The sequence below is a fragment of the Chrysemys picta genome, chromosome 1 (assembly GCF_011386835.1).
Source record: "Chrysemys picta bellii isolate R12L10 chromosome 1, ASM1138683v2, whole genome shotgun sequence".
NCBI classification, from domain to species: Eukaryota; Metazoa; Chordata; order Testudines; family Emydidae; genus Chrysemys; species Chrysemys picta.
Window position 1 is genome coordinate 301,430,097 of NC_088791.1, and position 22,618 is coordinate 301,452,714.

The 22,618-nt window shown below is 41.1% G+C and overlaps 1 protein-coding gene across 2 annotated transcripts in view; it reads right to left on the reverse strand.

Moving 5' to 3' along the window:
• Positions 1 to 815: 815 nt before the first annotated feature.
• The window catches only part of FREM2 (FRAS1 related extracellular matrix 2), a 201,732-nt gene continuing 179,929 nt past the window's right edge, over positions 816 to 22,618 (reverse strand). Inside the window, exons 17-24 of one of the 2 annotated variants that reach the window (XM_005305633.5) lie at positions 20,814 to 21,006; positions 19,952 to 20,056; positions 18,634 to 18,761; positions 18,407 to 18,541; positions 14,305 to 14,431; positions 11,710 to 11,897; positions 6,859 to 7,005; positions 816 to 4,739 (exon numbers count right to left, since the gene is read on the reverse strand). In XM_005305633.5, coding sequence (XP_005305690.2) covers positions 4,227 to 4,739; positions 6,859 to 7,005; positions 11,710 to 11,897; positions 14,305 to 14,431; positions 18,407 to 18,541; positions 18,634 to 18,761; positions 19,952 to 20,056; positions 20,814 to 21,006 — 1,536 coding nt within the window. In that variant the 3' untranslated portion in view covers positions 816 to 4,226. The remainder of the gene's footprint in view (positions 4,740 to 6,858; positions 7,006 to 11,709; positions 11,898 to 14,304; positions 14,432 to 18,406; positions 18,542 to 18,633; positions 18,762 to 19,951; positions 20,057 to 20,813; positions 21,007 to 22,618) is intronic. The other variant, XR_006172745.2, reaches the window with a different exon arrangement.

Sequence of the window (22,618 nt, forward strand, 5' to 3'; positions counted from 1 at the left end):
GGATTAGTGGGTTACACATGGTTGTAATAAGCCATAAATCTAGTGTCTTTATTGAGTCCATGATTTTCAGTGTCTAGCAAAGTTATGAATTTAAGCTCCCAGGCTCATCTTTTGAAGATGTTGTGCAGGTTTCCTTGGAGGACAAGGACTGAGAGATCAGATATGGAGTGATGGTTTGTGAAAACTGCCCACTGCTGCCTTTGTCTTCATAAAATACAGGAAACCCTGATAGTACAAAGCTGGGTAACAAATCAAGCGTACAAAGGGCCTGAATCTGGCAATGTTTGTATATTGATTCACAATGTGACCCTTTCCAAACAGAGATTTCTCTTAATCTGCCATGAGAAAAGAGGGGAATTAAACCCAAGCATATTTCAGAGGTCATTGTGTAGGTGGGGTATCTCTGCTATCCATCTCCTCACTCTGAACTGATGACTTCTGCCATCTTGCAGTATTGTACCCCCTTCAAGGATCACTGCTCCAAAAGTCATATTTGTAGTGGATTGAAGATTGCTGCACTGACCAGCACAAATGATCTGACAGGCATTGTGATGTCATTTTTCAGACTACCCCTTTGTGGTCAGTATTTTAGTGATTGCAGTAAAAAAATATTGGTCCCTAGTGTGTGTGGTACTTCTGTCTATCCCTCTGTCTAGGCACTTCTGATCTTCTGAATCTGTAACACTAGACATGAAACATCCATTCTTTATTGGCCATTCCACTTGTGGTCCAGGAATGAAACCATAGTTCTTAAATTAAAAAGCAAACAAATCTTGCACTAATCATTTTATATTGGGAAACAATCACAAGAAGAATGAAAAAAAAAGAGGTTTTATTGCAGACTATGGTAAATTTGTGCTTGACTATCTGAATTATAAATTACAGTACTTACCCCAGTAGTGTATTACTGACCATTCTCAATAATCTGATACTTATATATACATACTTGATTAGTAACCAAAAGGGGAAGTAGCTTTATTTTTTTCCTGATATAAATGCCAAATACAACAGCCATAAACAAACAAGTTGTTTCAAATAAATATGGGTGCAAATCATTTTGACAGTGTAACAAAATCTATATGCATCCAAACAACAAATTACAATACAGTAATCACTGTATAAACATCCTAACAATGCTGGTTATTGATGGTAGTATAATCTCTCCATGGGAAAGTAGGCTCAGTAGAAAAATCTGCAAATAGTTAAATATATACAGTTAATTTATTGAGTGTATAGATAAATATAAATGTATCTGTGCACAGTAACTGGGATTGAGGCACTTATTCAAATTACTATTCACAAAGCCCCTTTTTAAGCAGAAGGGCAAATGTTAATAGGCCTCAAATGATCTTGGTGAAAACTGAAATCATGAAGCCATAATAAAAAGGCATTCTGTTACAGATGTATTTATAACCCGCTGAATTCTAAGAAACCCAATTTGTTAATTATGGCACAAATCTGGCAGACCTTACTGAAACCAATGGGAGTTTTGGAAGAGAGGATTTCAGGATTTGACCTCATGCATCTCGTTGATACTTGTCTATCTTTTTAGTGTTTGATTCCCCCCCCCCCCATTTTTTATCAGCTGCTTTGATTCTATATTGTTTTATATAGTGTTTTTTTTTAATTTAAAAAACCCCCAAAACACTAGAGGCTTTAATCCCCAACAAAGATTTTAAATAAACTGAGTTTGGATAACTGCTCAGTTACCTAAGGGTGCGAGGCTGCTTTTTATTGTACTATTACAAAGTCCTTTGAGTAATTAGTAATTGCATTGGGCTTGTTTAAAGTAATTACTATACTGCCTAACAGGCTCAGTATTTGGCTTGTAAAATAAATGGGTCCCAGATTGACTTCATAAAAGGAATAAGAAGAAGATCTTGTATCAATGTTACCAAATAGCATTCCTATTTGTTAACATTCAAAAGCAGAAAAATAGCTCTGGTGATAAATCCCTAATTTCTGTTTTTATTATAACTTTTTTTTAAATTACTTCTCTGCTTGTAGAAAACAGGCCCATTATAAATATTGAAGTGTGCTATTATTTACATGTGTTCCATTTGACTATAGAGTCATTTATTGCTGGTTTGCTGTACATGTAGAACCTAGGGGACAAATTCTGCATTTGGCTGTGCATTATTCCCATTGATCTCAGTGGGCTTGGTATGCAGACACAAAGGCATATTTGGCCCAAGATTGTTGTTGCTACTTATCTACTTCTGAATTTGAGGTAAAAGCGAAAAATATCTGCCAGTTAAATCTTTGATATATCTGGCATGAGTTATAACATGGCTCTCAAAAACACATCATTATTAGAGACATACAGCAAATCAATGGTGAACTTAGTGGGAGAAAGTTATAACACATAGGGTGCCTTCTGGGCTTCTGTAAATAACTGTTTCAGGCCAAAAATGTTTGGTAACATTTGAAGGCCAGTATGTTTTCTGGCTGATTTAAACAAGAGAAAGGTAGGGTTTGGTTCTCAGGGTATGTCTACACTGCAATTAGATGCTCATGGCTGGCCCGTGCCAGCCTGAGTAAGCTGGGCATGGGCCAGCTGTGGGTCTCTAACTGCAATGTAGACATACCCTGAGAGCACTGAAAATGTCTTTAGATCATACAGCCCATTAGGATAAACCCATAAGGAATCAGTGGGTTAGTTTCTGATCTCAGTCACTGGTGCGAATCTAGAGTAACTCTTCTGAAGTCACTGGACTCACATCAGTGTAACTCCAGAGTAAAAGAGTCCAGATGGGTCCCCCTGTGATTCTATAGTAGAGAAAGAGGATGTTCTAGAAACAGCACAAAGAGCCTGATTCTGATCTGACACTGGGTTAACTCCACTGACTGCAATGGAATTACTCCTGCTTTATGCGTGTGTGAGAGAGGGTCAGACTCTCTCAGAGCAAGGACAACTGACTAAGACTGTGGAGATGACAGAGCTTCTGTGGGCCAGCAGCTGCAGAGAGACCTTTTGGGTGGATCAGGCCCTAACTGGATAAACACTGTAATGAAGCACCATTGATCCAGTCTTCTGCAGAACATGCTGCTGTCATATTACCTTAACCAAAAAGACAGAGAAAACTAGAAGTATTCTTCCAAAAGTGAAGTTACTCATAAAACAGTATGTTTCTCAAGAAGCACAATGATTATGCATCAACTTAATAAATACAACTTGCCCCCATAAAATGTTTGTATTTTCTTCCCATTGTTGCCACTTGTAATATGGTAACTGCCTAGTAAGCACTGAATTCTACATCACAATTCATAGCCTCAGTTCGGACAGAACCTTGTCTTCTGCATTTTGAATCTAACACTACCCCTCCTCTAGACCCTGCAATGGTACCAACTCATGCATTTCCCACCATTGGATGTGCACTGACAAATACAATTTACTGTACAAATATTGTTATAATCCATTATAAGCGTAAGAGGAAACAACTATCCAGCGTTTGTAAAAATCAAGCTTCCTTTTGGACATTACCATATTCTTTGGTTTTATATAAACTTAAATAAGGAAAAAAAAACAGAAGAAGAAAAAAAAGTCAGGTCAAATAGCTGATTGTGAATTCCCAGTGAAGAATGTGTAATGTATCCTGGCATATGTGCCTGCTTATAACTCTGTTGTGACTAATCTATTTGTCTTTGGAAGAAATGTCAGTTAAATGCAAGGGATACAATTCATCACTGGTGTAACTTAACTGAAGCCAAAGGACTCTAACTGCGATGAATCAAGTCAGAGGATTTTCACACTCTACAGACTAACAACAACAACAAGGAAGTTCTGTGTGAGAAATCATTCAGAGAGTGTCAGCATTGCACCTCCCAAGTAGACAAGAGTACAGTAATAAGAGACTTCCTTTTGTATTGCCGAGAGGGGCCCACTAGCACCTTTGGATAATTTCTTCTTTTTAATTGAAAGAAAACACAAAAACAAAACAAAAAAATCTCTCTCTTGTGATGCAGTTTCTTGCAATGCAGCTTAACGTTAGTGCATGATGTACGGACGTCAGGATTGCCTACTGTGCAAAACAGGAGGTTTGGGTTGGATTCTTCCTTTATGTGTGAGAATGGTAGCAAGAGCTCAAATTGGTATTTTCAAGTACAGCTAGATCCATACGATCTTTTAATTTCCAAGCATAATGGTGACCTTCTGCTAACAAGGAGCAGTTCAAGTTTATCTTTGAGGCACTCTGGAGACAGGTTCAAATCCCGTGGTCTTGGAATCAAACCTCAGAGCTGTCACTAGTGTAATTATGTGGTGGCATCATTGGCTCACTGCTCCCTGACCCCTTTGCGACTTCTTTCTTCTCTGAGCTCTGTTTATGCTTTAACAGCAAAATAATAATTGCAATGAAACCGATGGCAAGTAAAACAGCAGCAGCTCCGCCGATGATCGTTACTATGTTGACCTCTGGGTTCCTGTTATTCAGCTCCCTGGGGAGAATTCCATTGACTGTAACTTCTCTTTGTGGGATCTGTTTCTTGTTGGTGTGATCCAAAGCTATGTGCTGAATGTTAGTTCCTCTGCTGTTTTCTATGCCAATTGCTTTAGCAAGCTCTGGAGCTTCTTTGACCCCTCTCTTTTGACGTATCTGCATTGAAGTTCCTGGATTCCCACCACTGACCAGAGAGTGATATTGGTACTCCACACTTCTTTTGCCAATACCTCGGTTGGCACTTTCTTTTGATCTCACAGTGTAGATTGTATGTATGTACCATTCTCTACCCAAAGACACCTAGAAAACACAACATTTTATTCAGCATTACCCACCTCGATGAAGCCGTTACACACCAATACAAACTGAGAAGTAAATTGCAAGCTGTTTCATCATCTGATCCTGAAATGCCTGGACAGCACTCCTGAGGCCATGCTCAGAAAGAATATGCCACATGCCAAGCACCCCAGCAGGAATTGGCAATCATGCCATCTGCTACACATAGGGTGTGGAGCCCGAGTCCCGCCATAGCCAGCCTCCATTGCTGCCTGGTGCAGATGGAGGAGCATGAGCCATCTCCTCCCTGGCCTTTTTTGGTGATTTTAGTGTCACTGGCCTCACAGAGTCCTTATGCAAGGACTACAGTTATGGCTGTACTCCAAAAGAGAAAGAATCATTGCACATTCTGCCCACTATGCATGCCCAACCAGAGGTGAGCCACAATCTGGCCTTGAATTTGCACCAGCTCATCAAAAAGAGGGCATGCAATGAATAGGCCATTTCATGTTCGCAGCGTTGTTGTAGCCACGTTGGTCCCAGGATATTAGAGAGTCAAGGTGGATGAACTTTTATTGAACCAACTTCTGTTGGTGAAAGAGACAAGTCTTTTCAAACCTGAAGAAGAGGTCTGTGTAGTTCAAAAACTTGTCTCTTTCACCAACAGAAGTTGGTCCAATAAAAGACACTACCTCACCCACCTTGTCTCTCTAGGGCTTTTCATAGCTAGTCCATATCTAATTTTAATAAACTATGTTTACTGCCTGACACACCATGTCAGCATTACCTTCCTATAATCTACTTTTATCCCTCCATTGCCTTCCATATACCTATCTACCATTGTCTCTTGCCATTCTCATTGTGTTGCAGTCTAAGAGGGCAGAACAAATGACTAGATTATTACTGGAAACAGAACCCTTAAATAGCAAATGGGATTTTACAATCTCTATGTGCCAGATTGTGAAACCCTTACTTACATGGGTGAGCAGTTACTCATTCAAACAATCCCACTGGTTTTAATGGGACTCCACATGTGCTTAAAATGTTCAGCAATCAGAGTAAGGGCTCCCTATTGTTTCTTCTACTTGGTTATTTTGACCTTCACATATGTTTTTGCAAATGTTAAAGGGGCAAAGTAAAATTTGTATGGACTGCATAAATCAAGAGGCTGAGCATGAATGAAAGATATGGCATCGAGGAAGTAGTTGGATCCCTTACCTGCTCACTTCTAGACATTCTAGGGGTTTTGTGCTTTGGACGGTGTAGAATGGTTGTACAGAAAGTGATACTGTTTTGGTAACTTTAGTTAGCTGGACTTTGCTAAAACGTACTTTCGACCTTAACTCAGTAAGCATTTGTTTGATTTTGCCAGGTTTTTTTTTTTTTTTACTGACCATGAAAAAGTTTATGTTGGGTTGGTGTATAAAGTCCAGAGGAGAAGAGCCCTGCTCTGAAAGGTTTTATGAGGTGCATTTAAGGCCTTATCCAACTCCTGTTGGAGTCAGTGGGAATCTTTCCATTGACTTAAATGGGAGTTGCATCAAGCCCTTAAAATATACTGGGATAAGAGTTCCCCTGCCCTGTATGCGCCTTCCAAGCTCCCCCACCTCACCTCTCTCTGAGACTTCAATTCTAAGAGCAGTTAGCACAGCTCCAGGCCAGTCCTAGTCCACTGTTCTCCTCATCATCACTCATCCTGAACTTTTCCTCTCTAGATTTTCCCCACCTCTACCTCTACCTCCCAATCCAGGACTGGAGTCAAAAGCAGGTCACTTTATCATCATTTACAAATAATTTTAAACTTTGCAGTGTACGTATATACAACAGCTTGGTACATGAGTGACCTGGGCTGTAGCCTCAAGAAACTGGAAAGGGCAAAAAACAAGGGGAAATACCACAAAAATAAGACAGAGAGAGCTAAAGGGGATTGGTTCAATCTCCATGAATATTCTGGGCCCTGCTTTCACTTATACAGGTTTACACCTATGCAAATTCACTGACTTCAATGGTGTTGGTGTCCTTATTGCAGTTTACACATCCTCAAGTTCATTATTCTTATAATCAAGTATTTCCTTATATGATGCCTGACTCTATTTCAGATTCTTAGCACAGTATTCTTGCGGCTGACCCATAGACTGCTCACCTGAAACAGTGGTGTTGATTCTACTTTAAATCCATCCGAGCCAGGTTGCTTGACTAAAGGAATTGCCTCAGGATCATCTATTGCTAGTCTTGCATTAAAAAGCACATTTCCAAAGCTTGTGGCTTGTGTCTCTGGTTGAGCTTTGTCCTAAATGGTGAAAGGGAAAAATAATTCTGTTTGTGCATTGTACATTCACACATTCACTTCCACCAAGAAAGAAGTTTTTATATTCACATAGAAATGCAATTTTCCCAGGAACATAATCAACACATACTATTTTATGTAATCTGGTGCATTCCTAAGGAAAAAAGTGCTCTTCAGCAACATCGTGATTCCATCTGACTAGCACTAATTTCTTTACTGTTTTAGGATTTTTGCCATAGAAATAAAATGGAGGGAAATTCTATAGCTTTTTTTTTTTAAAGAAAAAATCCTTTCACACCTTCTTTACAGATTATTATGAAGATAGGCAGAAACCCATTCCTCCCCCATTTCACAGATTATCTTTAAATTGTAAATAGGTGAGGGCTCTAAGACACTAACATCAAAAGCTTGAACAACTCTCTTCTAGAAACAATGCCTAACTTCCCCCCCCGAAACTTGAGTCCTTGACCACCCTTGACCTTCTGCCAGCTCAAACCACCTCACTGACTCCCTTAAGGAAAAGGAGCAGATGTCTGGCAAGGACTAATTTTCCTTTTATTTAGACTAGTGGTATAATTTTCAAAAGCACCAAAGTAGCCTCAGGAGTCTAAGTCGCATTTAAAGTTATGGGACTTAGGCTCCTTAAGAGTCTAAGCCCCTTCTGAAAATGAGACTTAGATGCTTTAGAAAATTTTACCCTAGGCTGAAGATGATCAGATGACTACTCGACTACTCTACATTGGACAACCCTGGATAGCTCCTGGAAGCAGCCCCTCCAGATCTGTCCAATCAACCTTCCTCTGCTGCTCCAGCTCTGGACCATGGCAGGAGGCATACCTTAGAGCAGGGGTCGGCAACGTTTGGCACGCGGCTCGCCAGGGTAAGCACCCTAGCGGCCCGCGCCGCTTCCCGCCACCCCCATTGGCCTGGGACGGCGAACCGCGGCGAGTGGGGGCCGCGATCGGCTGAACCTGCTGCATCAGAAGGTAAATAAACTGGCCCGCATGACAAATGTTGCCAACCCCTGCCTTAGAGAGAGGTAGGGGACATCAGATTTAAGCGTATTCCCTTCACTTCACCCTCCCTTCCACAGGAGATTTTTGTGCCATGGTACGAGGGGCTCAGTTTCCAAGGAAACCCAGGAACCCAAAATGATTCAATATTTGATTCAACCCTTCTAGGTTGTCTCACCCACTGACTGACCCACCACGATGACTCAACCCCCTGCTGACAAACATGAGGGAGATGTCCTCTCAGTGAATCTCACTGCACTCCTAAACTTGCAGACACGAGGGTCAAATTCTAGGCAGAATGCTTATAAAGGGTTAGGTACCCCTTTTCAAGGGGATCTCTTTCTTCGGAGGCAAGTACTGGGGTATTGTGCAACATGAAAAGGAGATAGCAAGTTCTGCCTTCAAGATTCTGATCACTATTTCCCACAGATCTGCATTTAAGCACTGTAAAATGAAGGTGAGAAAGATTATGAAAGCTTCTCACTTATTCTGATGGACACACGCAATTTGAAGAAGCATTTTTCCACTATGTAATCTCTAGGAAAATCATTGTAAATAGAAAAGAAACATAGTCAAAGCTGGGGGAGAAATGTAATGAAAAAAGCTGCTACTGTAGGGTCCTTTTTAAGGATGCTGGAATGAAAAGAGCAGTCTCAGCTGAGAGGTAGACTCCTCTCCTTCTCTAAATGTACCAAGAGGTCTATCTGGAAGCCAGAACCACTGCTTGATTCCTATTGCCAGGACAGAGCAGGTAATGCAAATAGCAGGCGTTGACAAATCCAAAAGGACTGAGGGAAAACTGTGCCTGAGAAATCAGAGAGGTGGCAGAGATGGCATCATATCCATACGCAGCACACCTCCACCAATTCAGGAATGGACAGTAATGACAATGGATACAGGGAATCAAATCCAAAACCTGGGTAATAATTCTGCCTGCCCCAACAGACACCCAAGGGGTCTGATTTGTTTCTTACACTTTATCAACATTTGTACAGCTCCTCATATCAACAAAATCTCATTCAACTGAATGCTCTCACTATTCCCATTTAATAAGCAAAATTACCTGTTCCTGAAAATCAAAGTTATTCTTTTCTTGTTACTTCTGGTGTGTTTTCCTGTTTTGAAATGTACAATATATGTAGGCTTGGCAGCTTTCAATGATCTTTTAAATAATTTCAATGGAAAATATCGATGTTTATTTTAAAGCATTTTTTCTATTTTTATTTAATTAAATTTTCACAGTTGTTGGAAACTATGGGGCAGGTCAGACAATATGGGTATTAGAAAATAATCATTTAATGACAGTAGATGTTGAGATTCAAAAAGTTAAAGCTTTAAACCCAAATTGTCAACATCACATGTCAAAATACATAAAGTAAATACCCTTAAATCAAACTCTAATAAGTTCTCAAGCAGCATTTTGCTTATTTTGCCTATCTATAAACTTTAATTATCAATGGAAATATTTTTGTGGTTTGTGTGTGTACAGTGAAATCAATGTTCCTCAACTTTTACTGATAAAAATCTAATCCTTCCAAACCTAAACATATGAGACTATACAAGCAACATGTCATACTGTTATCTTGACAAGTCAAACTGTAAGATATGCCACAAGTGCTGAGAGTCACTAGTGGGATTAACCAGGTTGTAACCAGCACACAGAAGGTCCTGGATAACAATATTATGCCCTAACCAAGCTGCAGTAGACTAGAACTGAAGTCAAAAGCTTGATGGAAGAACATAAGAACGGCCATACTGGGTCAGACCCAGGGTCCATCCAGCCCAGCATCCTGTCTGCCAACAGTGGCCAATGCCAGGTGCCCCAGAGGGAGTGAACCTAACAGGCAATGATCAAGTGATCTCTCTCCAGCCAGCCATCTCCACCCTCTGACAAACAGAGGCTAGGGACACCATTCCTTACCCATCCTGGCTAATAGCCATTAATGGACTTAACCTCCATGAATTTATCTAGTTCTCTTTTAAACCCTGTTATAGTCCTGTTATAGAACCTATCCTTGCAACAAAGTCCGATGCCAGCTCTGTCCACATATCTATTCAAGTGACACCATCATAGGACCTAATCACATCAGCCATGCCATCACTTGCACATCTACCAATGTGATATATGCCATCATGTGCCAGCAATGCCCCTCTGCCATGTACATTGGCCAAACTGGACAGTCTCTATGCAAAAGAATAAATGGACACAAATCTGACATCAGGAATCATAACATTCAAAAACCAGTAGGGGAACACTTCAACCTCTCTGGTCACTCAGTAACAGACTTAAAGATGGCAATTTTGCAACAGAAAAGCTTCAAAAACAGACTCCAACGAGAAACTGCTGAACTTGAATTAATATGCAAACTAGATACCATTAACTTAGGCTTGAACAGAGACTGGGAATGGCTGAGTCATTACACAAATTGAATCTATTTCTCCATGTTAAGTATCCTCACACCTCTTGTCAACTGTCTGAAATGGGCCATCTTGATTATCACTACAAAATTTTTTTTTCTCCTGCTAATTGCTCATCTTAATTAATTAGTCTCTTAGAATTGATATGGCTACTTCCACCTTTTCATGTTCTGTATGTATATATATCTCCTTACTATATGTTCCATTCTATGCATCTGAAGAAGTGGGCTGTAGCCCACGAAGGCTTATGCTCAAATAAATTTGTTAGTCTCTAAGGTGCCACTAGTACTCCTGTTCTTTTTTTAGTTTTGTGAGATCTTTTTGACATTCTTCACAGTCTGCTTTGGTCTTAACTATCTTGAGCAGTTTAGTATCATCTGCAAACTTTGCCACTTCACTGTTTACCCCTTTCTTCAGATCATTTATGAATCAGTTGAATAGGATTGGTCCTAGGATTGATCCTTGGGGAACACCACTAGTTACCCCTCTCCATTCTGAAAATTTACCATTTATTCCTACCCTTTGTTCCCTGTCTTTTAACCAGTTCTCAGTCCATGAAAGGATCTTCTCTCCTATCCCATGACAACTTAATTTACGTAAGAGCCTTTGGTGAGGGATCCTGTCAAAGGCTTTCTGGAAATCTAAGTACACTATGTCCACTGGATCCCCCTTGTCCACATATTTGTCCACAAGCCCTTCAAAGAACTCTAATAGATTAGTAAGACTTGATTTCCCTTTACAGAAACCATGTTGACTTTTGCCCAACAATTTATGTTCTTCTATGTGTCTGACAATTTTATTCTTTACTATTGTTTCAACTAATTTGCCCAGTACCGACGTTAGACTTACCGGTCTGTAATTGCCAGGATCACCTCTAGAGCCCTTTTTAAATATTGGCGTTACATTAGCTATCTTCCAGTCATCGGGTACAGAAACTGATTTAAAGGACAGGTTAAAAACCACAGCTAATAGTTCCGCAATTTCACATTTGAGTTCTTTGAGAACTCTTGGGTGAATGCCATCTGATCCCGGTGACTTGTTACTGTTAAGTTTATCAATTAATTCCAAAACCTCCTCTAGTGACACTTCAATCTGTGACAATTCCTCAGATTTGTCACCTACAAAGGATGGCTCAGGTTTGGGAACCTCCCTAACATCTTCTGGTAGGTATGTTTTTAAGAGACCCTTGCCCTGCAGCAGGCTCAAAATAACAAATTGTGTTGAAAATCTGAAAAAAAAAATTAAACATGCTTTTGATTAAATGCAGAACACTTACCACAATCTTAAATCTATATAAGAGGGATGGAGAATCAGCTAGACAGCCATATTCTGCATTTGGTGGACTATACTTGGGTACATATCCATCTGCTCCAGTGCACAGGAAAACCTTCTCAATGCTACAGTAAAAGGAATCACCCAGGTTCTGTACTGGATCCACCATCACACGACCATATATAATATCACCTGAAAACAATCATTGTTTCAAATACAATATATCATTCTGTAAAGCAAGTATCCAAGTATGTCAGATGAGCTGATGGTGGTCAGACACGTATACTGTGAAACAGCAGGTTATAAGAAACAAGCATGCTCCTTTTAACAAATTGACCTCAATTCTGAGCTGTGCTCCAGTCCACTGTTCTAGCAACGTAAATGGACTGGAACCCAGGTGGAATTTCGCTGGCAGTAGGGAATGGGTTGCATTCCATGGCTGGTGTAGTCCTACTACACCTTCCTGCAGAGCTCCCAGCTAAGGGGTTTGCCTGAGGGGCAGGAAGAGGCATGGCTAGAATGTACTGTGCTCCATCTATTCTGGGCCAGCAGAGTAGCCCATAAGTGGCCATACAAGGCTGCTATAACTTAAAGCAGCCACTAGGGCTGCTCAAAAATGAGTTGGGTGCTTCTGGATCCATAATTCACAAGGCGCAAAGGTATAAAGCCACTTCTGTCCTCCCCAAATCCCATCTTGGACAGCAGCCTTTTGTCTTCTAAAAATGTGTCTGGAATAGCAAGATACCTTCTTCTATGTCAGCAAGACCTTGGCTACAGGGTGGCCTTGCTAATACTTAGTTAGATGGGCAGCACTTGGCACAGTGAAAATGACATCTACTCTATGGGAAAACATTCCTCTATTTCCAAAGTGGTTTTGTTTTCAACTCTGGCCTCTTAACGCTTGATTAAATCTGTTCACACCTAACTTTGCCAAAACCGAAGAGAGACATGTGGAGTTTTTAAGACTTTCTGCTGCCTGCCAAAATTTAAGGCAGGTTTTGCTTGCTAAACCCATAGAAGATTTGTGGGTTGTCAAAAAATATGCAACAAAAGAGCACTGCCAGTAGCAGACCATAGTAGTCCATGTCCAAGAGTCAAACAAATATTATAGTGAATAGGACACTGTGAATTTGTCTTCAGAGAGATATGTGGCTTGTTATTTATTATGTGTATTACAGAAGCACCTAAAGGTTTTGACAGAGACTAAAGTCCCATTATGCCAGGCACTGTACCACCACATAGTAAGAGACAATCCTTACCCTGAACAGCTTACATTCTAAATAGCCAAGAGAGACACAGGCTGGGTGATTTGCCAAGGGCACAAAACAGATCAGTGGCAGAGACATGGGTAGACCCCTGGTCTCCTGAGTCCCAGTCCAGAGCTCTATTTGCAGGATCTGGCTGCCTCTCCTTGGGGTGTGAGCTTAGATCTTCAAAGCAGGAATTCCTGAAATCTAATCTCAGTTTTGACTTTGATTTCCATTGAGAGGACAAATCAATTAATCTGCCTTGTTTTCCCCATCTTTACAAAGAGGACTATTAATACTTACTCACTTACATGCCAGATATTGGCATCCCATGCAGTATCTTCGTAGGACCATATTGTATTAACTTTATGTATCACTCTGAGTCAGGACTGTATGCAGTGCAATGGGGGAGGGTTACCTCAGCTCCTCCAGAAATGAAAAACAGTGGTCGGTCATTAAGGTGAATCACTTAGGTTGTAAACACCTCTAGAGAGGTACCACTCCCTGGAGAGGCTTGCATATACTGCTTCAAACTGGGTTTTCCAGAGACCAACAGACAAAGAAAAGGCTTCTGGCATAAAAAGGCTGAATTTAGATTGACTTGGGGCCTTCTCTTTCTGATCCAGCAATTGGACAGGACCTTCTGTCCAAGAGGGGTCCCAACCCATGAGGAAGCGTTGGAAAGACTTTAGCCTCCTGTGGCCCCACCAGACTGACTGGCGACTCCTGGTATACTTAGTGGGTGTTTAAATCTGTTTATAGTTTTTATATTTGTTTCTCTGTAATGCTTTTGCCTTAAGAATAAACATGTCTGCGTAGACAGAGTGGTGTGGTAAGTTGGAACTGCTGGCAATACATTGTTCATAGCCAAACCACAGGCGCTGGCCATTACGCAGACTGGCTTGCTGGGGATATCCCAGTGTAAGGCAGGGAGCTGAGCAGCCTTAAAACTTCCCTGTCAGAAGGAGGGGGACAAGGGTTGTGCCCAGAGATAGGTGATGACTGGAGACAAGAGACCTGTCTGGGCACTCCTGAAGTGGACCACAGGGGTGGGAGGGATACAGGGGCAGTTACCCTTACCTTTTAGGGATGTTGTTAGAGGATCAGCAATGTTTGTAAAATACTTAGAATATGAAAACTGCTATTATTATTATTGCTGCCCTGAGAAGTGAGCAATGAGCTGAACAGGTCTAACCCTGAATGGCGACCAGCAACATGGCCAATTCCCATTTAGGCCTGACAAAAGCAGAAAGACACGTGGTGGTAGTTTGTTCTGATTGAAAGAAAATGCTGATAGAGCGGAACACAGTAAAGGGATGTCACATAAATTAGCCATCATCTATGTATTTTACCTTCTGTGAAAGCAACATCGCTCTCCTGACCAAATCCCATCGAGCCATCAGATAACCAGAGAGTCTTCTTAGAGAGGAGGAACATCTGGGTATTCAGGCTGAACTCAGCAGCCACTGGGTCACTGACCTAAAATACAGCATAAAGCTCTTCAACATGAGGTCATTAATCTGGTCTGTGTATTCACCTATATGAATATATTTACCATGAAACAGCACTTACTTACACTATCCATTTCTTAATTAATATTAACATCAGTGTCTACTATGTTTGCCTTTACATACTTGATACAAATCAATTTTAATTATGCATATTACAGTAATACCCAGGGTCAGTTCAATCAGTATTGGGGCCCCATGAGGCGGTGTACTCTACAAACACAAAGCAGAAGACATTCCCAGAGCTTACAATCTAAATATGGTCAAGACGTGACAGGTGGCATAGAATACAATGGAGGGGGGTGGCAGAAGACCAGAGGAACAGTAATAGGAGAACAAAGATACATATATTAGCTAGGAATACAGTTTGGAAGTTGCACACGTTTTGTTTTTAAAAAGATAAATAGAAAAAGAGATATTAAAGAATCACTAATAAAAGAGAGAATTCTGTTTTTTTTCCAAACAGTAAACAAACAATCTTCTCACTTGTTCTTATGTGAGGCTGATGAGGTGAGTCATAAAAATACCATTAGAAACTATCACTAGAAATTATGCAGCTGACCTACTCATTTCTCTTGAAATCACTTTTCCACGGAACAGACTCCAAAATATCAAAGCAGCGGGATTTGGCAACTGAAAATGTAATACTGAGGCTCTTCTTATAGACCAACTGCTACTCTCCATGGAGATGAAACCTAACAACACTGTTTACAGAAGACATTCCTTTCCGATTTGTTTGGAATTTTTCAGTTTTAATGCATGGATTCAGGCTATAGGATCCAAAGTCCTAGAGGTTCAAAATTCAAATGCCTCACTCACACAGCTGGGTTCCAGCTTATTTTCACAAGCATGTGAAAGAAAAACAAGAGTGGCTGAATCAAACTTTTCTTTCAGAGAGAGTAACTGTCTAATGAAGAAGAAACTGGAAATGTATTTTCAGCTAGTAGCACTGGAATTTAGCCATGAAATTTACAGTAGCGTTAATGGGAACTGTATAACTGAATCTTATATAAGATATAGTTATGCAGTTCCCATTAACACTATGTATAGCTGTGAATATACCCTGACACGTTCCCTTTTACATCTATTTTTTTTTGCAATTTCACATGAATGTCTCACTGTCACACACTGATTGACTTGTGGGTGTTACAGCAGTAGTTTAAGCATACAATTACTTTCATGATGGAAACACTTTAAGCAAAGGTTCTCAATAATATAACATGTAAGGATTATTTGGGGTGAGAAGAGTATCACCTTACTTGCTTTTAATCTTTGAGATTCTCACCAATATTTAACTATCATCACTGCAGATGGCCAGATTTTTGTATGGATGAAGAACATTGTAGGAATTCACTAAAGGCAGAGGTGAAAGTAAGCTGGTCCGGTCCGGTATGGTGTACCAGCAAGAGCCAGTATGCTGTGCCGGACCAGACCAGCTGGTGATTTAAAGGGGCTCGGGTGGCTCTTTAAAAGGCCAGGGGCTCCACTGCTGAGGGGAGCTCCAGGCCCTTCAAATCCTGGCCCGAGCCCTGATGCTGCTGCCCCCACGCAGCGCATTAAAGGGCTAGGAGCTCCACCTCTGCGGGGAGCCCCGGGCCATTCAAATCCCGGCCTGAGCCCTGCCGCGGCTGCCCCTGGGCTCTGGCAGCGGGGCTCGGACGGTGCTTTAAAGGGCCCGGGGGTCCCCGCAGCGGGGGAGTCCTGGGCCCTTTAAAGTGCCGCCTGAGCCCCCAAAGTGGCAGAGCCCTGGGCCCTTTAAAGCGCCACCTGAGCCCTGCTGCCGGAGCCCTGGGGTAGCAGCGGCAGGGCTCCAAGGGTGATTTAAAGGGCCTGGAGCTCCGCTGTGGTAGCGGTGGGAGTCCGGGGCCCTTTAAATCGCCCCTGAGCCCAAGGGCTCTCAGCCACCTCTGCAGCTGGGACCTCTGGGGGTGATTTAAAGGCCCTGGGGCTCCCAGACGCAGCCGGAGCCCTGGGGCCTTTAAATCTTGATTTAAAGGGCCCGGGGAATGTAAAGACCCCGCCTCTTCTGGTTGAGGCCACGCCTCTTCCGTTTGAGGCAACGCCCCCTGCTCAGGACTCCAGAGTACCGGTAAGTCCTTTAAGTTACTTTCACACCTGACTAAAGGGCACATCGGTGGGACCAGAGGACCTCCTGCAGCAAAGCCACTGTGATCTCTGCTACACAAAGAAGGGGCAGGATTTGGGGAGGCTGTGCATGTGTTGTACACCCCAGTGCAGTAGGGATCCCAATTCCTCCCTACAGGAGGTGTGCAGAAGGCTTGGAGAGGGAAGCGTAGGGAACTGCAAAAAAAGGGAGAAATCTCCTGCTTTGTGCAAACAATCCTTTCCCTACTGGGGTAGTAAGGTGCTGTTTACAAGGGTACTAGGATTCTTTCTTCCTGGTCCCCAAGATATTGAAGCTGGACTTTGGGTAGTAGAGTTGCCACTAGCCATGAAGTTACACTGTGTCTTGTAGAAATACCACGAGGACAGTGCTTTCCCAGGGAGAGAAAAAAAGGACACAAAAAGCTTCAACAAGGAAATGTAAAAACAAGGTATTAGAATGGGAGACACCCTTCCCACTTACTTGATACTTGCTTTTAAAAAGAGACCCTCATTCATTGTGTAAACAATTCCCAAGAGGGACAACATAAAATATCCATCATATTAGTCTATTTTAAAAAATAAAAAATTGAAAAAACTACAGGCAAGGTTGTGTAGTCCAGTAGATAGGGCACTAGACAGGGAGTCAGGAGAGACAGGTTCTATTACCATTTTCACCTCTGATTCACTTGGACCTTGAGACAAGTGACTTAGGGCTTGCCTACATGGTGTCACAGACTGGTCTACATGTATGAACTGTAGAGCACTCTCACATGTTGTGCTCTAACTGGCCCATGGTGACCCTGCTGGTGCGAACTCAAAAGTATCTAGTTCGTGATGATGTAGTCCTGTTTCAAACAGGACTTCATTAACACACACTAGGTACAGGGTCTACAGGGGGCAGATAGAGCACAACTCGTGAGAGCGCTCTACAATTTACACTCCCGCAGATCAGACTACGTTGCCATGTACTCAAACTCTGAGGCCCAGGTTCTGATACAGGTACTCAATGACTTCAGTGGGACTATTCTTGGAACAAGGTGCTTTTACAATCTGGCCCTTCACCTTTTGTTTCTCCATCTGTAAAATGTGGATAATAATGCTCACCCACCTTTGCAGAGCACTTAAAAATCTTAGGAATCAGTGCTAAGTTTTATGTGTCTATGTATCTGTGTTCCTATACTGGTGCCTATTATGATGATGATACAGTTTTGGGATCTCAGTCCAGTCTCCCGTGGATAGTTATACACCACAAAAGCCAGGACCAAAATTGGCAACAACTGACACTCTGTCACTCCGCTGTCACAGCAGAGTGGTCAAAGATCACCTGGGTCTTGAGGCTAAGGGCTGGTCTTCACTCCCGGGGAGACTGACGCTGCTGCAATCGATGTAGAAGGTGTCGATTTAGTAGGTCTAGTGAAGAGCACTCTCTGGTCGACTCTGATACTCCAGCTCTCCAAGAAGAGTAAGGGAAGTCAACCGGAGAGTGTCTCCCATCGTCGCAGTGCAGTGAAGACACCGGAATAAATTGACTTAAGCTACGTCAACTCCAGCTACGTTATTCACGTAACTGGAGTAGTGTAATTTAGGTCGACTTATCCCAAGAGTGAAGACAAGCCCTGTGACACACACTCACTCCTTCAGTAGTCCCCCCAGGTCAAGGCTGAGTCACCCTGGTGGGGGTAGCGTGAGTAATTTGCAGTGTCATTGCCCATTCTGTACCTGTTCTGTGGATAAGGAAAGGACTCCATCCCCCAGGACTGTCAATCCAGCATCCTTCGTGACTACCAAAGACATTTTTAGAATTGAAGTAAAAACCATGCAAAACATTTCTTGATGGTACCTGCTGGAATCGGATATCGAGGTCAAATGTGATTGGCTCTCTAGGATTACAGATCACTGGTACACTGTACTCCTGGTGAGGTACCGTGGTACAAGCTATCAGCTTCACGGTGTATGTTCCAGAATAGTCTCGTACCTGTTAAAAGCAAAGGAGAGACATGGCACTTCCACTAAAATATTTCAGAACTGGGACAGAGTAAACCAAGGAAGGGAAATCTGAGGTTTTACCGCAAAATCTGAAACAAAGCTCCACTGCTGTATTGGTTGGTTGTACGTTGGTTCACTCCGCACGAGGCTGAGGCTAAATGTCAGGCCTGGGTGATCAGCTGACATAACCATGGAGCTCAGAGAGGAAGCTAGAAATATGTCAACAGACAAGCTTGTCAGTTTAAATGTCTAGTTGCAGATTCTCAGAACCTGAAAAGCATTCCCAGAGATTCATAAGCCACAATATGACGGCTGATGCTAATACATTTACAGTGCATTGGTTTTATTAACTGAAACAAACAAAACCAATTATAGTCAACACAGCTGAGCCTGCTTGACTCTTGTTCAAATATCTGTTAAACAATCTCTTATGGGGCTATGCAACCAAAGCTGTATAAAGATTAAATTTAACGGAAAGGCAAAACAGGGAGAGTGGAATGGTAAAGATCTATAATCCCTCCTATTTTTAACCTGGAATGTCAACCCAGGGAACATAAAACAATTTCTACTGTATTGTAACTCTTTCAGCTCTGCCCTGGATGTAAAACGCAGTATGTATTTTAAAAGTAAAGAAAGAGTGGAATTGCTATAAAGGAGCTTTTTTGGTTAATGAAACTTGGATAAACTAAAATAATTTCATTAATGATGCTTTTTTTCTTCAACACACATTATTGTATATGATCTTGTTTGGAGGGTTTAATTTATTCAGATATTCTTGTTCACCTTCAGCATTCATGTCCAGAAGTACACTTAGGCCCTAATCCTGCAATTTATCTGTGCAGTTGGAACCATACACCTGCATGTAGTCTAACTGAAATGAATGGGGCTACAATGGGGCACAACGGTCAACGTGTATGGATTAGATTGCAGGATCAAGGCCTCACATATGATTAAATGCCACTGAACATTTTATTAACAGCAAAATATGGTTCACACACTCTTTTCTACCGGATCCTCATCTGGTATAAGTCAACATAGCTCTACTCAAATAAATGGAGCTACTCCAATTTACACCAGCTGTGGTTGTGGCATGATGTATTTGAAATTCGTTACACATTATGAATTTATGAGCGTAGAGCAATGGTCTTCAACCTGCGGTCCATGGACCTCTAAGGGTCCACAGACAATGCCTAAGTTTTCCAAAGGAGTCAGCACCTCCATTCAAAACTTTTAGGGGTCCGCAAATGAAAAAAAGGTTGAAAACCACTCGCATAGAATAAAGCCCCTGCTGCTGGGCACAGCACATTAAAAAGATCCAGATTTTAATAGTAGGAATAAGATAATAAACAGTATAAAATTCACAGCTATGAGATATTATCAGACCTCAGAATTGACTTACCAGGATGAGACATCACAAATAAACCATGAAATCGGGCTTCAGTCTTGAAGTTGACAACCAAACGCCCTTCTTCACTGATGCGCATACTGGTTGGGTAGAGAGAACCTGCCAGCAGATGCCAAGTAGCACTGATTATTCAGCATGCAAATGGCTAATAAATGAGTCATGGTTTGATAAAACACTGGCACCCTTTTATTTCACATTGCCAAGTCAGTCAACAATTTGGCAGGGAGTCTGCTGACATCCTTTGGATTTACTCATGGTGACTGTCAAGTAAGAATTTATATGAAGGGCCCATACTTTGTGTGGTACTACAGTCTTCCAAACTATAAAACATGCCTCCTTGGAACAACAAGGATTTTGGCTTGGTACCCACACTCAAACATTCATCTAGACAGAGAGTTTAATGCATGTGTCTTCCCTGAGGTTAAAACTGCTTCCAGCTATGTAATATTTCATAGCCAGCAGAATAATGAATTCATGTTACTTAAAAGTTTTATAATCAACGACAGCTTGTGCGACAATGGAATAGAAAAACACAACAAATCCTAAATTTCAGTCAACATGTAAGAAAATGGAATTTTATGATTTTTCATAGGTGATTGATAAATATCTTGATATTTTTCATTCAATGCAATAACACATCTGAAGTCAAGTTTACAGACTTTCCAAATCAGAGAGTCTTTCTAGAATATTGAACAGAATGGCTGACCAATGGCAATTTATTTGCAATTAATTATTTTACATATATACTAAAAAGCAATATTTTCATATACAATTGCTTCAAAAATTATTCTGCTGCATGCAACTAAGACTTCAGCAACAGAGCAAGAGTAAAAATCAACTAAGTCTGAACACATACCTTGGAGCTCTGCTTCAGGTGGGCTGCCAATTCCATCCTTCCACAAGATGGCAGTGTCATACACAAAAGTCAGCCGAAGTTCAGACTGTAGGTCAAAATGCTGCCAGCCACCGACACCCACAGGCGAATGGAAAACATAGGAGACATACAAGGGGACTCGCAAGGTCACGTAGGACTGCACTAGATTGAGGACCTATAAAGACCAAAATCAGTTAGTTTGGTACATGGTAATGAAATATAGTCCAGTATAGACAACTCTAATGCATAAGCAAAAAATACAGAAGATACAGATTACTGTAAACATTTTGAATGAGATGAGTACGCTCTGTTCCAAATTATACATGATGAATAAAGCACTGAATTTCAGTGGCTTGCGTGTGGATACATATCTTCTCAAGTGCCCTGTTTGTATTTGAAGCAGGATATGTATTCTTGTTCAGTCTTTGTAAATAGCCAACTAACAATGGCTAGATAGAGAACCAGTTGGGGATAGCCAGTTAACAAAACAAAACAAATCTTTGCTTGTACATTTTATCTTTCTCTTTCAACCTTCACCTAGTGCTCATCTTCTGAGATGTCAAATCCTGCAATAACCTCCGAATGGGAGGACCCTGCATTTGCATGGAGCTCATTGCAAGATTGAAGCCTTAGATTACATTCTCTTCATGGCTTGACCTGTGGCTTCTTCTGTGTGTAGACAGCGGGTGTCATATTGCATGCATTCCCATAAATAAATACTAATAGTGCATTGAAGGATCAAGTTAGAATACTTTCAACTGAAAAGAATTAGAAAGTTAAATCAGATTTTAAAAAAGAATATTTTTGGTTTATATCATATAAATACTAATACTCTATTTAAATATTTTCAGCCAGAAAAGGTATGTTTTACGAAGTAAAGAAGAACAAGGTTAGAAAATCACTATTATATACGATAGAGTTATTATCTGACTTATATGCCCTTTTTATTTTCTGAACAGATTTTTTATATCTATTTAATTTAATATTCATTTTTTTGTGAAATAATACTGCCATTACTGACCTATTATTAGAGATAGGGCCATCCAGAGCTTGTAACTGAGGAGGAACTTTTACAACACCATGGGTTGCATTGGAGGGGAAAGGGTAAGAGGTTATGGGAGAAGGATGGAAAGATTTCAATTTCACTGGGAGAGGGGCACTTAACTGCTTTGAATATCTCCCCCAGATTAATATCTTAAAGGGTTTTAAAAGTGTTTTGCAAGACCTCTAGCGCTGTTTTAAAACTTTACAAGTTGTGTGAAATCCAAACCCTCTTTGGGTTCACCCAGCTCCATTTATTGGGTCTCTCTCACTCGTGTTTTATGTTTTCCTATCCTAGACAAAAAGCACAGTAATACATGAAACCACAAGTATAGCAATATTACTTTTTTGCAGCACTTCACATTCTGAACTAAGTAAGTATAATAGAAAAATACTGTTATAAGGTGTCTGTTATTACTAGTACTTAGCAATTGATCTTGAAATGTGTATTTATGATTCTTAAAGTGCTATGTAATCAAGTGGCCTCACAGCTAATATTAGGTGCTACTGTTAAGTCAGTTAAGATTAATGCTCCTTTGCTGATTCTACTAAATATGTTCAGGAACTTTTTTTCTGGATCAAAATAGCAGCTTTCCTGTCTAGGTGTACTGAATGCCAAGAAGTTCTTAGACAAAAAATTGCTCCTTCAGTCAACTATGTATTACACAAATAGGGCCAAGTTCACCCTGAGGTAACTCCATTGACTTCAATGGAATTACCTCAGGCACAGATTTGGCATGTTGTTC